The 18,941-nt window shown below is 49.5% G+C and overlaps 1 protein-coding gene across 1 annotated transcript in view; it reads left to right on the top strand.

The window, feature by feature from the left end:
• DNAH1 (dynein axonemal heavy chain 1) overlaps positions 1–18,941 on the top strand; it is a gene marked incomplete at both ends in the record, with an annotated part of 80,128 nt that overhangs the window by 13,354 nt on the left and 47,833 nt on the right. The window contains 9 exons of the mRNA XM_080675518.1: positions 2,931–3,092; positions 3,654–3,906; positions 13,599–13,756; positions 14,540–14,751; positions 15,366–15,664; positions 16,400–16,550; positions 17,293–17,486; positions 17,576–17,801; positions 18,400–18,519. Of these exons, the coding sequence (XP_080531644.1) occupies positions 2,931–3,092; positions 3,654–3,906; positions 13,599–13,756; positions 14,540–14,751; positions 15,366–15,664; positions 16,400–16,550; positions 17,293–17,486; positions 17,576–17,801; positions 18,400–18,519 (1,775 nt within the window). The remainder of the gene's footprint in view (positions 1–2,930; positions 3,093–3,653; positions 3,907–13,598; positions 13,757–14,539; positions 14,752–15,365; positions 15,665–16,399; positions 16,551–17,292; positions 17,487–17,575; positions 17,802–18,399; positions 18,520–18,941) is intronic.

Here is an 18,941-nt window from a genome sequence, read left to right as displayed (position 1 = left end):
AAGCTGTGGGAGGTGAGGACCCACCTTTTTAGACCTCCCAGCTGGCATACAAGCCAAGGGGATGGCTACACAAAGGCCAGAAATGCAGGGACCAGGGATGACATCATTGGAGGGCTGGGGAAGGGACTGCTGGATGGTGTCTAGAGTTAAAAACAAAACAACTTTAACTTATTGGTAATAAAAAATATACATCTGTTAGAGATGTACAAATGTGAATAGGGGCACAGTTTGAGCCCTTTCATCCCACCAACCAGAACTCACCATTGCTCCAGCTCAAATTGTGGTCTCTTAGCCTTCACCTTTTAATGAATAATACACACATTGTCACACACACTCACACACTTGCAAACTCTTAGAGACACAATCACACATGTTCGCAAGCACGCTATCCCATGCACCATTCCACACACAAACATGCAGTCGCACTCATGCACATTTTTACCACACACACACACACACACACACACACACACACACACACACACTTGCAACCACTATTGCACCTCCCTCCCCACCCCCACATACCCACACTGATGCCCAGGTTTGTTCGGCCTTATCTGTGTTGACATATCCTTTGGAGCTGGGTCTGCCCTGGGGGCCGGGAGGCTCTCTCCAGTCGGCTGCTGTTGGGAACAGTGCCAGGGTGAGCTTCCTCGGCCACCACCCCGGCCTGTGTGGCTGGCTCTGTGCAGGCATCTTGGAAGGTCTGGGTCATGTGGTTGTAGTTTGGAGGTGGCCATGCCCCTGTGGGACGCTGAGGGTCACTCTGCTTCCTGCCAGTGGGTGGACCAGCCACCATGGAGCAAGGAGGGGGCCAGGTGCAGGTAGGAGTGCGAGAGCCATGTTAGTTTTCAAGCCGCTCAGCGTCCAGGGGGCCCTCAGTGAGTCCATTGAGCACGCTGTTAACTTTATGTTTCAATTTAAAATTTGGTTAATGCTGGAATCAATTTCTCTGAACTAGACAAGAAGCCTAGAATGTTCCCTTTATTTTTTACTTAATTACAACAATAATTTAACTCAATTGTTCCCAGATTGCCAATTCCTGGTGATAAACCAGAAGGTTTGGGGCTGCATTAACCTTAAATGCACCAAGTAGTAGCCTCCCAGAGTGCTTCTGCTCCTACCCTTCATGGGCCCTGGCCTTGAAGCAGGAGGAGGGCTGCCCGTGAGTGTCTCTGCCAGAGCGCTCGCTTTCAGTGAGGGCTTCTGGTGATGTTTTTTCCTCTGAGTTGAGCCAAGACAAGGTCAGCATTTTCTTTTTTTTTTTTTTTTTTTTTTTTTTTTAATATATTTTATTGATATTTTACAGAGAGGAAAGGAGAGGGATAGAAAGCCAGAAACATCGATGAGAGAGAAACATCGATCAGCTGCCTCCTGCAAACCTCCCACTGGGGATGTGCCCGCAACCAAGGTACATGCCCTTGACCGGAATCGAACCCGGGACCCTTCAGTCCGCAGGCCGACGCTCTATCCACTGAGCCAAACCGGTTCCGGCAAGGTCAGCATTTTCAAAAAGGAAACTTACGAAGAAAGAAAGAGAAAACAAAAATAGAGCCAAAGCCCGGCTCGTGTGGCTCAGTGGTTGATCGGCCACCCATGAGTCAGGAGACCCCAGTGTGATTCCTGGTCAGGGCATATGCCAGAGTTTCGGGCTCAGTCCCCGAGGATGTGCAGGAGGCAGCCAATCAGTATTTCTTCCTCATCGATGTTTCTCTCTCTCTCTTCCTCTCTCTCTAAAGTCAATAAAAACATATTTAAAAAGCACAAACAGAACCACAGCCGGTGAGGTATTCCACAGCAACCTCCTGTACTCATCTAGCCAGCATCAGCCCTCAGGGAGTGCTTCCTGGGAATGCCAGCCCTTCCTTCCTCAGTCCACTCTGTGTTGCCCACATTTGTTTTAAGCCACTATGTATTGAGGCCTTCCCTGCCTGGCACCGTGCCATGTTTGTCTTAACTTCTATAAAAGGTTATTGAGCACCTACTATACGTGCCAGATTCCTTTCTAGGTATAGGGATGCAGCTGCAATCAAGGTGGGATAACGTCACTCCTGCCCTTGGGGCACGGATGCTAGTGTGAGGAGGCTGACCAGCAAGCACCAGGAGAGGATGCTGCACTGTATGACCTAAGCGCTCAGAGAGTGCCTGGGGCAAAGGCGCTATTTTAGGCAGAGAGGCTTCTCCCAGGGAGAAACCACTTGAGCAGGGAACAAACCAGCAATAAGGTAACTTGAGTGAAGACTGTTGGCAGAGGGCACAGCCAATGCAAAGGCAGGAGCAAGCTCCAAAGTCTCAGGAATAGCCAGACATCCAGGAGAGAAATATGCTGGGTGCAGTGGCAGGAGGTGAGCTGGAGAAGCAGGCTTTCAGCATGGGGAGTGGAGGGAGGCTCATCCTGACCCAACAGGCCCCAAGGCCCCCTTGAGGACATCACAGGGCAGCAGGCTTCCACTCTGCCTTAGGCTGTCTTGATATGAGGGGCTCGGGCTCAGCTGCCATGGGCAGCCTATGGGGAGGGTGCAGGTCACTTGGCCCTTCCTCTAAGCCTTTGGGAAGGGCATAAGTCACCCTGGACTTGGTCTGTTGAAAGGGGTCTAGCTCAGACATGATGGCCTTTACAACCAGACCCTCAATAGGTCTGTTGCTTGGGGCTTTCCTGTCTCTCTCTCTCTGCCCCTTTGGGGACATGCCGAGCACAAGGACTGAGAGGCCTGCTCCATCTGGCTCCTCCTGCTGCCCGGGGTTCTCCAGAGTCCAGCTCAGCTGGGAGGAAGCAAGGCCCCGCTCTGCTGGGGCCAGAGGGGGTCTTCCTGGTGGGAGTGAGCCAGACTAGTGACCTCTGAGACCTGTTCCCAATCCCTGCTGCTCACACTCAGAGGCCCCTGCTCACCCCGTGTAGGGAACACTGGTGGGTTCCCATCCTATTTCAGAGGACCCCAAAAGTCGGGAGCTGAAGTACGAATGGTGCAGTGTTGGTGTCCTGGACTATGACAAGGAGAAGAAGCTGTACCTGGTGCACAAGACAGACGAAAATGGCTTGGTGCGAGATGAGATGGGGCAGCCCATCCTGAATGGAGGGGTCACTGCTGAAGGTACAAGCTTCCTGACCCTGATCCAGGCGGACCCCCACCTCAGGTTGTGCCTGGCCCATGACTGAAGCCAACCCCCACCTAGGGCATAGCCAGCTCAGGTTGGAATTCTCCCTTGCTCCGTTTGTCCTGTGGCTGTCTGTCCCTGACCAGTGAGATCAGAGGGCCCATCACTCAGAGACCCCAGGAAGGGCAAATGGCCATTATTTGATATGTGCCACCTTCAGCATGATGCTGAGAAGGAGCCCGAGGCCCTCAATTGGTAATGTCTGTCCTGGCGTGGCATCAAAGAATGGGCACGTAAACAGCCACCCCTGTATAGTTCCTTGTTTGTGCAAAGCTCTTTACAGTTTGCAAAGCAATTTCACATCCATCCAAGACAACCTGAGAGGTGGGCAGGGCAGGGAGTGTCATCAGACCCATTTCACAGATGTGATGGGGGTCAGAAAAGGGAACCACCTGCTTGGGGCTACCATGCAGCAGCCACAGAGCCAGGCTGCAACCTGGTGTCCAGCCCAGAGATCTGACGGAGTATTCTCTCCCCCCGCCTCCCGCCGGCCTCAGGAAGGCCACCCCTCATGAACTGCCAATACTGGGTGCCACGGATCCAGCTTCTCTTCTGTGCTGAGGACCCACGTGTGTTTACACAGCGTGTGGTCCAGGCCAACGCCCTACGCAAGAACACGGAGGCACTGCTGCTGTACAACCTCTATGTGGACTGCATGCCCTCCGAGGGCCAGCAGCTCCTCAACGAGCAGAGCATGAGCAAGATCAAGCAGTGGGCCATGAGCACGCCCCGGATGCGCAAAGGGCCCACGTGAGTCCCTGCCAGACCTTTCCCCAAGCCCAAACATTGCCACCTCCAGGAAGCCCTCCCATGAGGACCTAGTGCTGCCCAGGGGTAGTGCTCCCTTCATTCTTATCTGTTCAGGGCTATCTCGCCCACTGCACTATGGACTTCCTTATATATATATTAGATGTGCTTATTGCTACTTCTTTATTATTATAGATGTTGTGTTTCTCTACATGATGTATTTTCTTTGTTCTTTTACTTTTAAAATTCATTTTGGTATTTAGGAAGGTTTGTACCTTCATTTTAGTGGATTCTTTTGTACTTCTCTTCTTTATAATGCCTGTAATCCCCCTGCTTTCCTTCTTAATATTTTATATTGATTTCAGAGAGGAAGGGAGAGAGAGATAGAAGCATCAATGATGAGAGAGAATCATTGATTGGCTGCCATCTGCACGCTCCCTACTGGGGATCAAGTCCGCAACCTGGGCATGTGCCCTTGACCAAAATCGAACCCGGAACCCTTCGGTCCGCAGGCCGACAGTCTATCCAGTGAGCCAAACTGGCTAGGGCTCTATAGACTTCTTGGACCCAAATAATTTCTTGTTCATTTCCAGATCTCTTATTATCAATATGGACTCATGGGTTCCTATTTTATTCAAAGGGTTATAATCTATTACTACCATTTTTTTATTTTGATGCTCTAATTGTCCCAGATTTGGCCAGTGGGAGCCTCCTCAAGGTGATTCCAGTGTCCTTCTGATATGTTCCTGTTGTTTTTTTTTAGCATGTTTTTACTTTATGGCACAGCGAGAAGTTCTGGACTCATCTTGTACTTTCCCAGACCTTGCCCCCAAATCAACTATTTCTTCAAGGAGCCCTGGTTCCTTTTAGTGGGCAATGGTATTTAAAAGCCAAGATCTGGGTATTAGATGTGCTCATTGCTACTGGGAAATCATTTCTTTTTATTTTTTATTTCTTTTTATTGATTTCAGAGAGGAAGGGAGGAGAGAGAGATAGAAACATCAATGATGAGAGAGAATCATTGACCAGCTGCCTCCTGCATGCCCCCACTGGGGATTGAGCCCCTAACCCAGACATTGACCAGATGTGAACACAGGACCCTTCAGTCCTCAGGCCAATGATCTATCCACTGTGCCAAATCAGCTAGGGCTACAGTATTTCTATTTTATAAAACGTGCTGATGTTTTCTTTGTGACCTAATATATAATCAGTTTTTGTGAATATTCCATTTGTACTTAGGAAGGGGCATAGTTCTAGTATTAGGGTATAAAATTATATCAATTATTAGGGTATATTATACTCTAATAATATACATTATATACTAGAGGCCCATTGCACGATATTCATGCAAAAATAGGCCTTCCTTCCCCTGGCAAGTCCCTGCTGCCAGGCAGCCTGGGAGCCGGCAAGTCCTCGCTCCCAGCTGGAGCACTGCTCCTGTAGCTCCCTCCGGCCCCCCTCCCCCTCATAGCAGGCGTCCCACCCCACCCAGCCGTTCTGTGCCTGCATATCAAATTAACCCACCATCTTTGTCAGGTTAATTTGCATACACCTGATTGGCTGTGGGCGTAGCAGAGGTATGGTTAATTTACATGTTTGCTATTATTAGGTAAGATAATATACATAATATATATTTTATGAAAAATATATAATATATATCTATATATAATATATATTTTATACATTACATATATTCTATAAAATCTACCTTATTGATTACTATGTTATTTATGTCTTCTATATCTTCACTTACTTTTGTCCACTGAGAGAAAATGTTATATCATCATTATGGATTGCAGCTTTTAGCATTAAAAAGTGTCCTTTATCAGGTCTAATGCTTTTTAACTTGAATTTTACTTTGTTTGATATCAGAATTATAATCTGGCTTTTTTTGTTGTTTCCATCTTCTTGATGCATCTTTGTCCATCCCTCTATTTTTAGCCTTTCTGTTTTAGAGAGGTCTTGTTATCAACATATTGGGTCTTTGTGAGTCAAATTTAAAATCTTTTTCTTGTAATAAGTGATAGAGCTGATACGTTTAATCTCATTTATGTCATATTATTTAATATTATAGTTATTACTAAAGGCCCGATGCACGAAATTCATGCAAGAGTAGGCCTTCCTTCCCCCAGCTGCCGGCACCAGCTTCCCTCTGGCACCCGGAACCCGGGCTTCCCTAGCAGCCCCGGCTTCGTCTGGAAGGTCATCCGGAAGGTCATTGGAAGGATGTCCAGAAGGAAGTCTGGTCTAATTAGCATATTATGCTTTTATTATTATAAATGCTGTGTTTCTCTACATGATGTATTTTCTTTGTTTTTTTTACTTTTAAAATTCATTTTGGTATTTAGGAAGGTTTGTACCTTCATTTTAGTGGATTCTTTTGTACTCCTTTTCATAATGCCTGTCATCCCCTGCTTTCCTACTTAACCTTTTAATATCCAGTTTGTCAGTTTTTTAAAAAATAAATCTTTATTGTTCAGATTATTACAGTTGTTCCTCTTTTTTCCTCCCATAGCTCCCCTCCACCCGGTTCCCACCCCACCCTCTGCCTTAACCCCCCCACCACTGTACTCATCCATAGGTGTACGATTTTTGTCCAGTCTCTTCCCACACCCCCCACACCCCTTTCCCCCCAAGAATTGTCAGTCCACTCCCTTTCTATTCCCCTGATTCTATTATATTCACCAGTTTATTCTGTTCATCAGATTTTTTTATTCACTTGATTTTTAGATTCACTTGTTGATAGATATGTATTTGTTGTTCATAATTTTTATCTTTACCTTTTTCTTCTTCTTCCTCTTCTTAAAGAATACCTTTCAGCATTTCATATAATACTGGTTTGGCAGTGATGAACTCCTTTAGCTTTTTCTTATCTGTGAAGCTCTTTATCTGCCCTTCAATTCTGAATGATAGCTTTGCTGGGTAATCTTGGTTGTAGGTTCTTGCTATTCATCACTTTGAATATTTCTTGCCACTCCCGTCTGGTTTGCATAGTTTCTGTAGAGAAATCAGCTCCCTTGTAGGTAACTAACTGTTTTTCTCTTGCTGCTTTTAATATTCTCTCTTTGTCTTTTGCTCTTGGCATTTTAATTGTTTTGTGTCTTGGTGTGGTCCTCTTTGGATTCCTTTTGTTTGGGGTTCTGTGTGCTTCCTGGACTTGTAAGTCTATTTCTTTCACCAGGTGGGGGAAGTTTTCTGTCATTATTTCTTTAAATAGGTTTTCAGTATCTTGCTCTCTCTTGTCTTCTGGCACCCCAATAATTCGGATGTTGGTACACTTGAAGTTGTCCCAGAGGCTCCTTACACTATCTTCATATTTTTGGATTCTTTTTCTTTTTTGCTTTTCTGGTTGAGTGTTTTTTGCTTCTTTGTATTTCAAAACTTTGACTTGATTCTTGTGATCCTCTAGTCTTCTGTTAGATCTCTGTATAATATTTTTTATTTCAGTCAGTGTATGCTTAATTCCTAGTTGGTCCTTTTTCATATCCTTGAGGGTCTCACTAAATTTATCGGCCTTTTCTAGAAAATTCTTGAAAAACCTTATAACTGTGGTTTTGAACTCTATATCCAGTAGTTTGCTTTCCTCCATTTCTTTCGTTTGTGACCTGTTTGTCTCCGCATTTTGTCTGCTTCCCTGAGTTGATAGAGTGGCTTTGTGTGCTAGGTGTCCTATGGGGCCCAATGGCTCAGCCTCCAAGTTACCTGAGGTGGACACTCTTGGTGCACCCCTTTGTGGGCTGTGTGCACAGTCTTGTTGTAGTTAAGCCTTGATTATTGTTGGTATCACTGGGAGGAATTGACCTCTAGGCCAATTGGGTGTGAGGCTCAGCTGTGTCTACGATGGGAGAACTTCTGTGCTGGAGACAACCTTATGAGGTAAGACTTGCTTCAGTGGGGCTTTGGTGCTCACTGACTCTGCCCCCTGAGTGTGTCCCTTATGGATCTGAGGAGTTGTAATCTGGATGGTCCCACTCTGACCACTGGGTACACTGGCTCTTGGATCTCAAGGAGGTGCTAATTTAGCCTCTGCCTGAGGCCACCCAGCAGGAGCTACGGAGAGATCTGCAGATTCCTCTTCTTTGTTTGGGGTTTGGAGGTGCCCAGATGAGGCCCAGCTGTGAAGCAATGCAAGCTGCTGTGGGGCCCTGGGCCTTCTTTTGGATGTTCTGGGTCTCTCTGACTCAGCTGCAGTTTGTTAGGTAATTTTAGATTTCAAAGGACCAGGCCATTCATATGCAAAAACCTCTGTGCACAGCTTGGGTGGGGTGGGGTCTCAGGGCAGAGCAAACAGCAATCGCTGACTGTTGGCCCCGCCCTAAGAGGCCCCCGGGTCTCAGTGTCCCTTGGTAATCACTGCAAGCACCTCTGAGAGAAAGCCACCCTGGAGTTCAGCCCGCTGCCAGACAGTCCAGTTTCTCCCCGTATGAGTCTGGGTCCCCAGAGTCTCGCCCGGAACTGGAGTTCAGAGCAGTCGGGAGCTTGTGTCTCCCTCCAGATTGAAAAAGACAGCCGCGTACTGAGTTGCCAGCCCTCTCTGCGTGCTCATGCCTCCGTACCTCTGTACTTAACTTTTGCAGCTTCTCTGGGTCTCAGTGTGCTTTCCTTTTTCCTTCTAGTTGTAGAATTTCCACTCAGCCAGCCTTCCTGTGGTTCTGGATGATGTCCATTTTGTCTTTTAGTTGTAGTTTTGAAGTGGTTGTGCGAGGCAGCAATTTCAGGTGTTTACCTATGCCACCATCTTGGTTTCTCCCAGTTTTTCAGTTTTTAATGGTATTTCTAACTCTTCTGTTTCCTATGCAACAATCCTCAATCTCATTCTACTTTCTCCTTCCATTTTTAGTTGCTTTTTTCTACTGAATATTTTAACATATTTTTTCACTCTCATCTGTATCTTTGTTTTAGCCTTAAGTCTACATTCCTATCTAATAAAAAGAGAATATGCTAATTGACCCTCATGCCATCGCAAAGATGGCAGCGCCCACAGCCAATAAGGAGGGAATATGCTAATTGACTGTCCCACCCTCAAAGATGGTGGTGCCCACAGCCAATAAGGAGGGAATATTTTATTGACTGTCACGCCCTCAAATATGGCAGCCCCCACAGCCACAAGATGGCAGCACCCAGTCCCCTCAGCCCTGCCGGAGCGGCAGGCACGCAGCAAGGCTGGGTCCTCCCCCAGGTGGGCCCAGCCGCTTCACGCGCCTGCCTCTGGAATCCCCCAGTCCCTCAGCCCCCTAGTCGCCCAGGGCCAGTCCAAGGCACAGGCAAGCCTCGGATGGCGGCTGCCCAGTGGCCCATGGCCGGCCCAAGGCGCAGGTAACCAGGGCCGGCCGAAGCTTGCGCTGCTGGCAGTGGCAGCAGCAGAGGTGATGGGGTGTCGCCTTCCCCTGATCTCCAGGTTGCCTCCTGCCTCTGAGGGCTCCCGGACTGTGAGAGAGGGCAGGACGGGCTAATTTCCCCTATCATTTCATAGGGGAGGAAGAAAGTCCTTTTTCCTTACATCTTTCTAGGTTTTCTGCTGGGGCTCTGTAATAAAGGACAGATTAACAGGAGGAAAGCATACAAATGTATTTAATACGTTTTAGTTGACATGGGACCCTCCATAAGGAAATGAAGACCTGAAGAGGTTAAGCCCAAGTGTTTTTATGCTAGTCTTGGTGAGGAGTGGAAAGCTGTGGGGAAATGTGATAGGACAGAAGGATATGAGCTAGGGTAGTAAACTGGGAAAACTTAGCAAGGCCTGTTTCTTCAGATCCTCTTGGCAGCGCGCCACCTGAGAGCTAAGGTTGTCCCTTTCCTCCAAGGTATAGGAGAGCACCTCTCATGAGAGGGTCTAATGACCTGCCTCAGGACAAGGTCAGAGGGTTCTTCCTGCACCTGCTCTTTCCCAAATTCCTTCAGCTTAAAGCATTCAGTATGTGAAGGTCCATATTTTGGGGTAATGTGTCTGTTGGTTGGGTTCAGCTCCTCTTCCATTATATTCTTATAAAGGCTCAAGGATATAGCGTTCTAGAGTTCTTGCATGTTTAAAACTTGAAGGACAACCTGACTGAATATAAAATTCTTGGTTCACACTTTTATTCCTAGAGGGTTTTTTTTTGTTTGTTTGTTTTTGATCCTCACTGGAGGATATTTCTTTCCATTTATTGATTTTTAGAGAGAGTGGAAGGGAAAAGGGGAGACATAGAGAGAGAAACATCTATGTGAGAGAGACACATCAGTTACCAGCATGCACCCTGACCAAAACCAAACCCGGGACCCTTCAGTCCATGGGCCGACGCTCTATCCACTGAGCCAAACTGGCTAGGGTTTGTTTAGTTTTAATGCTTGCCTTGCTTTGTATGTTGCTTTTGAAAAGCCTGATACCAGTCCAATGGCCCGTCCCTTGTAAGCTGTTTGATTATTTTGCTTGGAGTCCTTGAGGATTTTTTTAATCTTTAAAGCCCAGTCATTTTTACTAGAGTATGCCTCAGAGTTGATCATTCTGGGTCAGTTTTCCCAAGTACACAATGGGCCTTTTAAACACAGAAATTCAGATATTCTTTTATTTCTGGAAGTTCCTTTTGAATTACAGGTGTGTGTGTTTTCCAGAGCAGGAAGCTTTTATACCTTTTAGACAAAGAATCAATAGATTTGTGAAGAATGGAGAAATAGAGGGTTGGTTTAGGATGGGGGTGGGGAGTCCCTGGTGAAGAAGTAACTAGGAAGATAGGGGCTAGTTTGACAAGGTTTGTTGGTATGTATGGACGAATGGCTCAGCAGCCCCAAATTCTCCAGTGGTCAACCCACTGCACACCTCCTCCTTCTCCTGAATTATAGTTTTAAATATTAGTTTTGTTCTATTGTTTTGTTTTTCTTCATCAGAGATTTCATTATATCTGTCTATCTACCTATTTACCTCTCTATCTTGCTGCTTCTTTGCCAATTTCTAATTCAACCATTTTCTGACCCCTTTTAGTTCTTTCTCTTTATCATTTTATTCTCTTGGTTATATTCCTGCCTTTCTTCAATGTACTTTATTACATTTTTTATTGACTCTATGATTACATTTATTTATTTGGCTCTCTTCGTCCTTGGGCACCTTGTAATTTAGCCTTCCTTCCTGAGAAAGTTTTGTTTCTTCCATTTCTTTTCTTTTCAGTCAAATATCTTTTCTTCCTATTTTCCTGTTTCTGTGTTGTGTTTTTGAATCTGATTTAAGGTGTTTTGTTCATGTGCCCAAATACTTGTTTGAAAAGCTGTGTTAGTTTTCTCCTGTTTTGTCTGTTTCGTTTTTGAGGAGTGCATGAGATTTTTCATCAGTTAAGGTCTTCTCTCTCTTTTTCTTATAGTAACTTCATATAAATGTATTTCACTTTGACCTACTCACTTCATGGATTTGGGATGTTTTACAAGATTCCTGGTTCAAGGTTGCCCTCTGCTGTTAGTGTAACAAACTAGCTTTCTGTTTTTAATGGATGGCTGTGTGTGTGTGTATGTGTGTGTGTGTGTGTGTGTAAGAAGATTGTGTGTCCTCCAAGTTTTTTTGTTCTCTTTTATCTTTTAGGGCTCAAATTTTCACTTTTACTTTTTTTCCAGTCACCTTCCAATCTCCAAATGACTCCTCTCTCCTGTCAGCTTCTTCCTCATCGGTCATGCCCTTCCAAGAAGCTACTTTGAATGCATGCATGTCAGTTTCTTCCTTATGCTTTGCCAGGACACTTGGTCAGTATATCTGCAGGTGGGATGGGCTTGCTCTTTCTGGCAGGACTTTAGATCAATCTTAGGGCTACCACTACTCCCTCTTTCACAGTTGTTTTCAGATTTCCCTTGTTCTCCAGGAAGGCTTGCAGCAGGAATGTGAGCAACAGCTCACTGGGAGTTGATGTTTATTTTTCTACTTCAAGATAATGTGAAGTTTGAGGATTCTCTCTATTCTAGTTATGCTAAAGGTGTTATTTGTTCTTGCTTTTCTTTTTTCCTTTGTATGTAGGTATGTATGTATGTATATATGTGTTTTTGAGTGTGTGCTGGGCGAGTTGAATTGATGTAGCCACCATTACCTTGGTTGCCCAGAATCCCATTTCTTCAGTTTTAGGTTATTTAGAACATTTACATAATAAAGGTGCTGGGCTCAGATTGGCTTAGACATCAGGGAAATATACTAGTACACTACTTCACCTGTAATAAGTAATCCGATGCAGGCGGCCTCAGGCTCAGTGTGTGGGGGCTTAGCATGCCTCCAGTGCATGCTGGCTTCATCTCCAGGCTGGATGGCAGCAGCAGTTTCCGAAGCACAGGTTCAGGGTCCGTTAAGCCCTGCCATAGGTCAGAGTCCCTAGAAGCAAAGTCTGATTCGGGGATTCTTGTGTAAGTGATTGATTATGTTGATGAAGTCCTCTCAGGAGAAATCTGTAAGGGAGAGAAGGATATGGTAGAGGAAGCAACGAGGCAAAGATGTGGATTTAGGATGAGTCTTGCCTCTGATCCCATGGGGAACTCTAAAGCATGAATGCCACCACAGAATTTATCCTGAGGGAGACAGGACAAGGGGCCTTGATTTTTTTGTGTTTGCCTCAGTTATTGGTCTGCTGGACTGGGAAGCAGAGAAGCGCAGAAGGAGAGCTGCAGGCCAGGGACTGGGTGAAGGATGTCCCTGGACAACAGGAGGGCTCCTGGATGTCATGGGCCACCTCCCGCCAGAGCCTTGCCTGCTTGTCATATGGGCCTCTGAGCCATGGACATGCTTTCATTCGTTTCTTTTTTTTTTTTAATTCTGTTGAAAGTATTATATATGTCTCCTTTTCCCCCCATTGACCTCTCCCCACCCGCTCCCGCCCCCCAGCACAGCCCCTCACCCCCATACTGTCTGTGTCCCTTGGTTATGCTTATATGCATGCATACAAGTCCTTTGATTGATCTCTTACCTGCCCCTCCCACCACCGCCAAAACCTCCCTTGCCTTCCTCCCTCTGAGGTTTGACGGTCTGTTCGGTGCCTCTAGTCTTTGGATCATTCATTTCTTTATGCGTACTGGGAACCCTTTGATACAAAGCCCTGTTCAAGGCTCTGCAGAAATGACCATAAGCTAGACATATCCCATGCACACACTGTTCCTCGTCCTGTGCTTACTGACCAGAGGGGACCAGGAGTATCAAGGCCAGGGGAGCACTTTGGGAGCATAAATGGGGCCTTCCTTCATCCAAAGAGGACAAATATGCCCAGGACAGAAACCCCCAGGGAGGAGCAAGGCTGGTCAGGTGGAGTTGGGTCTGGATCTATCAGGTGTGGCTGCCAGAGGGGACAGCGTATGCAGAGGCTCAAAGATAGGTGAGAGTTTGGTACCTCTACGAACTCAGGGGCTGCCTGAGGGTGGACTAGGTGGGCACAGGGAGTGGATTAGAATGGGCAGGAGTGGGGGTGAGGGGACTAGACAGGGAGGGTGGCCTGCACTAGATGACATTGAGAAGTGAGAAGTGAGAAGCAAACTGGACAGAGTCAGGGACTGATGTGAGGGTGGGAGTGGCATGAAAGAGGTAGCTGACAAGGGTAATGAGGTCAGTGGCTAGGGGTCTAGGTGGGAGGTGCATCCATCCATGCCGGAGGAAACCCCAAACCCATGTCCCCAGGCCCATGCCAGAGCGGAGCCTGGGCCCCAGGGTGGGTGACAGGGTGTGTGAAGCCCCCTGACTCCCCTCTCTTGGTCCCCATGGACAGGGTTCTGGAGCACCTCAGCAATCTATCCAAAGAAGTGAACCTAGACTATGAGCGCAGCATGAACAAGATTAACTTTGACCAAATTGTCTCCTCCAAGCCCGACACATTCTCCTACGTGACCCTGCCTAAGAAAGAAGAGGAGAAGGTGCCCAAGCAAGGTGATGGCATTAGGCAAAGGAGGACCTAGGGCCACCCACCCAGCCAGAGTCCCTTCCTCCCCTCCTTCTATAAACCCAACACTCACCTGCACCGATCCTGTCCCCAGCATTCATCTCCCTCTTTTTCCTGACTGCCTGGGGAGCTGGGTGGTGGGTGAAGGCTCTTTTTAAGAACAGTAGTCTGAGTAGAGCAGAAGGAGCAAAAGCTAAATGTGTACTACGAAAACAATTTTTCAGAAGTGGATGAGAAGGGCTCTCTGATTGTCTGACCTCAGGACAATCTGATCGTCTGATCTCAGGTCCCCCCAAGTCCTCCTGGCTTTGAGCTCCCCAGTCTCTGCTAATTTCTTTTCCTGGGGTCCATCATCTGCATGTATAAAGTGCCCTGGAAGCTGGGATAGGCGTGGACAGTGGGCATTCCAAGGGTCCTGGTAGTGCCCACATCTTTTCTTGGTATCCCAGGGTAGGCCCAGATGGGCATCGGGGTTGTGTGCAGAGTGGGCAGGAGTGGATGGGGAGAGGGTTCACAGTTCTCACCCACTTCAGAAGGGTCTGTGACCCAGAGGGGCCTGGAGGAAATTCATTTCCACACCCGAGAGCAGACACCTCATTGTGGGGCCCTAGGGCCCCTCTAACAGACCGTGGAAAGAGAGGGGTTCTAGGGACATGTGTGCCTCTTCCAGGGAGGAGGCAGGAGCTATGTCCCTCTAGATCTGTCCTGACCCCGGGTGTGTCCTAGGCCCATCTGACACTGGCCTTTGGCCCCCACCCCTTCCCCCTCAGGGCTGGTGAGTGTCCCCAAGTACCCTTTCCGGGAGCAGAAGGGGGACTTCACCTTTGTGTCCTTGCTCACACGGCCGGAGGTCATCACAGCCCTCAGCAAGGTGCGGGCTGAGTGCAACAAGGTGATTGCCATGTCCCTGTTCCACTCGAGCCTCTCTAAGTACAGCCGCCTGGAAGAGTTTGAGCAGATCCAGTCACAGACCTTCGCTCAGGTGCGTGGGCACCCAGGGCACATGAGCCAGTGGTGAGGCTGAGAGCCCTGCTCTCCTACAAACCAGGCCTCGCCTCTTCCTAGACCTCTGGTAGGCTGGGGTGGGTGCCAAGGGGGGTGGTTCACCCTGAAGAGAAAAGGAGAACCAGTCACTTTCCATCCTGACCCTAGTGGCCTCTGAAGCAAAAACAGGAACTCCATGCACCCTGTGTCTCCCTGAGGATTGGGTACCAGAGAGAAGGGGTTCCACTTCATGGGAGACGGCTACCAGGTGGCCTAAGGTTTCCTCTGTCTCTGCCTCTCTCTGCTCCATTCTATGTCTCTGCCTCATTTCTGGTGTCTCTGTCTCTCTGTCTCTCTTCCTTGACTGGAAGGAAAGCCCTTCTTCATTTCCCCTCTCTCCCTGGTTCCCCCAGAGCAGCCCTGGTTCACAGGGTCACAGGAGGGTGTTGGTTGGCAGGGATTGTCAATAAGTTGGGGTTGGGGGAGATCCCTGTGTAGTCATCTGAGTCCTGAGGCCACTAGAGCACCCTGGTGCCTAGAGTCCCTGAGCATGGCAGGGGTGGGCAGCGGTTCCCTAGGGTGGCCACATGATGCCACCTTTGGCCACTCCAGGTGCAGATGTTCCTCAAGGACAGCTGGATCAGCACGCTCAAGGTGGCCATGCGCAGCAGCCTGCGGGACATGAGCAAGGGCTGGTACAACCTCTACGAGAACAACTGGGAGGTGTACCTCATGTCGAAGCTGCGCAAGCTGATGGAGCTGATCAAGTACATGCTGCAGGACACGCTGCGCTTCCTGGTGCAGGACTCGCTGACCAGCTTCTCCCAGTTCATCAGTGACGCCTGCTGCAGTGTGCTTGACTGCACTGAAGACATGGAATGGGGCGAAGATTTCATCAACAGCCCCTACAGGTGGGCCCCCTGGGCCAAGGCACCTGTTGACACCAGAACTATTCCTTGCCAGGCCCCAGTGGCTAGGGTGGTGCAGGGTGTGGGGACCAAGGGGACCAGGGTCAGGGTGCCCATCACTGCCAGGTCCTGGACAGCAGGAAGATCCTGGCTTCCACCCTGGTTGTTGGCTTCCGTCCTGGCTTGCATTTCTTCTATGACCTTCATTCTGGCTGCAGGGGGAGGAGACCAGGCTGACTCTGGTGTCCACTCCTAGGACCAAGCCCTAGGGAGAGCTGGCAGGAGTCAGGGGACACGGGATGATTGAGATGCCATCAGAGGTCCGGGTGGGTGGGTGGCAATCCAGAATGCAGAGGGGAGGCCCAGCTAGTATCCAGGTTTGAGACTTGTTGTCATATGTAGTGAGTATTGGAAGCCAAGGCTAGAGGGCTCCCAGGGAGAGTGGGGAGCCACAGTGCCCAGGGTGTGGCCAACCTGTCCTGATGAACTCCAGACCACACAGAGCGTCCTCCCCCTCCCTGGTGCACATGGAACTCTGGATAAGTGGCCAGAGCCTGTTTGGCTGGTCTGGGGCTTTCTCTCTGGTAACTTAGAGGTTTCTGGGAGGAGGGAGGAGGCAAGTCTCATGCATGGAGAGCTCAAGAACCACCATGGTGGCAGAAAGGGCAGAGGGCTGGACCTGTTGCACTCAGGCCTCCTCAGGCCCCTGCCTACAGGCAGCCCGCCATTGCCCCACAGGCCTCGGAAGAATCCTCTGTTCATCGTGGACCTGGTGCTGGACAGCTCAGGAGTGCACTACAGCACACCGCTAGAGCAGTTCGAGACAGCTCTGCTCAACCTCTTCGACAAGGGCATCCTGGCCACCCACGCAGTGCCCCAGCTGGAGAAGGTACCCACAAGGCCCAGGCACCTGCTGCTGTGGCTGCTAGTGGCTACTGCAGCCCCAGGTGCTGCCCTGAGTATGAGAGCAGTTCAGCTTTATCATGGGCCTCTCACCTGGCTGCAGGGTCCTCCACCCTTTAATTCTTGAGTAGCTCATTTCATCCTCACCGTAAGCTGAGTTGGGAACCATCAACATCCACATTTTGTCGTGAGACAGGGAAGTTTAGCCAAAGGTCACATAGCTGCTGTCAGACCTGTGATGCCAACTGGGCTCACTGGTCCACTTCTGCCACAGCCATGTCTGACCCAGATCCCACCTTCTTGACCCCACCCAGCTCCTGACCTCTCTCTTCAGCTAAGATGTGGACACAGACCAACCTCCACACTCTAGTCAGAAGTCTCCATTTCATTACCAGATCTGCACAGAGCCCAAGCCCTGGTCCACAGCCTCTGTAGCTCTAGTTCCCTCCTGTCTTCCTTGCTGGTCAGTCAGAGCCATCACTGACCTGGTTGTTCCATCTGTTTCTTTCCTTGGCAATGGGCTGAGTCAGGCACAGACGGAAAAAGACAGTGCCCCTTGCTGAACTCTCTGGGGCTTTTGGTCTTGTATTGATCCACAGCCCTGCCCTGTCCCCACCCCCACCATGCTCTCTGTGCGTGGCCACACTCAGACTTTGGATCACATTTCCAACTCCTCTGCCCACCTGCTCATGGCTCATCCAGTTCTGTGCCCCACCCCCACTCCACAGCTGGTGATGGAGGACATCTTCATCAGTGGTAACCCCCTGCTGGAGTCAGTGGGGCTTCACGAGCCCCTGGTGGAGGAGCTGAGGGCCACCATCGCCAACGCTGTGCGCAAGGCCATGATCCCACTGCAGGCCTACGCCAAGGAGTACAGAAAGTACCTGGAGCTGAACAACAATGACATCAGCACATTCCTCAAGTGCGTGTGTGCGTGCGTCTGAGTGTGTCTGCGTGACCCCCACCCACACTCTCACCACCCTCTAACCCTTGTGTGCCCGCTGTCCATAGGGCCTACCAGACACAATGCCCGTCAGCTGAGGAGGTGCAGAAGGTGGTGCTCACCCACCTACAGGAGAAAGAGATCCTGGACAGCTCGCTGCCCAGCAGCATCGTCATTGGGCCCTTCTACATCAATGTGGACAATGTCAAGCAGAGCCTGTCTAAGAAGCGCAAGGCCCTGGCCACTTCCATGCTGGACATCCTGGCCAAGAACCTGCACAAGGAAGTGGAAGACGTAAGTGTCCCCTCCCCTCCCCCCTGGGTCCAAACCCCAGAGACGCAGCAACACCTGTACCCTTGCGTCCAGGGTGAACTCCTACAAGCAAAATGTCTCCAGGCAAGGTCAGGGGTGTCTGCGGACACTAGGCCAGTGGAAGGACCTGGAAGTCATCCTGCCTTGACCCTGCCTGTGTGCAAAGAGCTGTCCCATATGGGGGTGGGGCAGGAAGGGGGTGCTGCTACCTCCTTCTCTAAGCTTGTAGAGAACTGGGAACTCCTCATGAAGAACACCCTGAGATGGGTTGTTTCACAGAGCTGAGGGTGTGCAAGTGCAAGCCTCAGAAGCCGTGTGTGTGTGTGTGTGTGTGTGTGTGTGTGTGTGTGTGTGTGTGTGTGTGTTGGCTCGGCTCAGGAGGCTGAGGAAGCTGAAGTGTGCTTGGTGATGCTCTTGTCCCACTGCAAGGCTGCAGCTCCCCAGTGAGCCAGCTGCAGGATGTGGTGGAGTGGGAGCAATTTCCTATCTGGAAACACTTGGGACCAGGAATGGGGAGCAGGCCCCAGGGAAGGCAAGAAAGAGGCACCCAGCCTCCCTAGTGCCCTCCTCCCACCGCCAGATCTGTGAGGAGTTTCGCAGCATCAGCCGCAAGATCTATGAGAAGCCGAACAGCATAGAGGAGCTGGCTGAGCTTCGAGAGTGGATGAAGGGCATCCCTGAAAAGCTGGTGGTGCTGGAGGTGAGGCACACACATGGGAGCCAGAGAGCGAGGGTACTACTGTCCAAGATCTTGGTGGGGCTAGAAGTCAGGTGGGCAAACCGTGAACTGGGGAGCTGGGAGTCATGGGCCATTGTTCAGGTCTGAAGGCAGGGGCTGGGAGATCAGGAGCACTGAGGCCAGAGGTGAGATAGACACAGAGGACAGATGGGGCCAAAGGTGAGGTAGATACAGAGGACAGGTGGGGCTAGGGAGAGCTATGAGGTTGGGTGCATGGTGAATGTTCAGAGCTGTGCTGTCTAGGAGGTGAGGAGGATGGAAGATACGGGTCAGGAGCTGAAGGTTGGAGATGTGGTGGCCATGGCCCTTGGAGCTCTGAGCCCAATGCTGGCCTTGCACCCCATGCCTCCTCCCCAAACCCAGGTCTCCCCTCTCTGGAAGAG

This window comes from Plecotus auritus (genome assembly GCF_963455305.1).
Source record: "Plecotus auritus genome assembly, chromosome: 6".
Lineage (NCBI taxonomy): Eukaryota > Metazoa > Chordata > Mammalia > Chiroptera > Vespertilionidae > Plecotus > Plecotus auritus.
The sequence above is the reverse complement of the archived record's forward strand: the minus strand, read 5'-3'. Positions and strand labels throughout refer to the sequence as shown.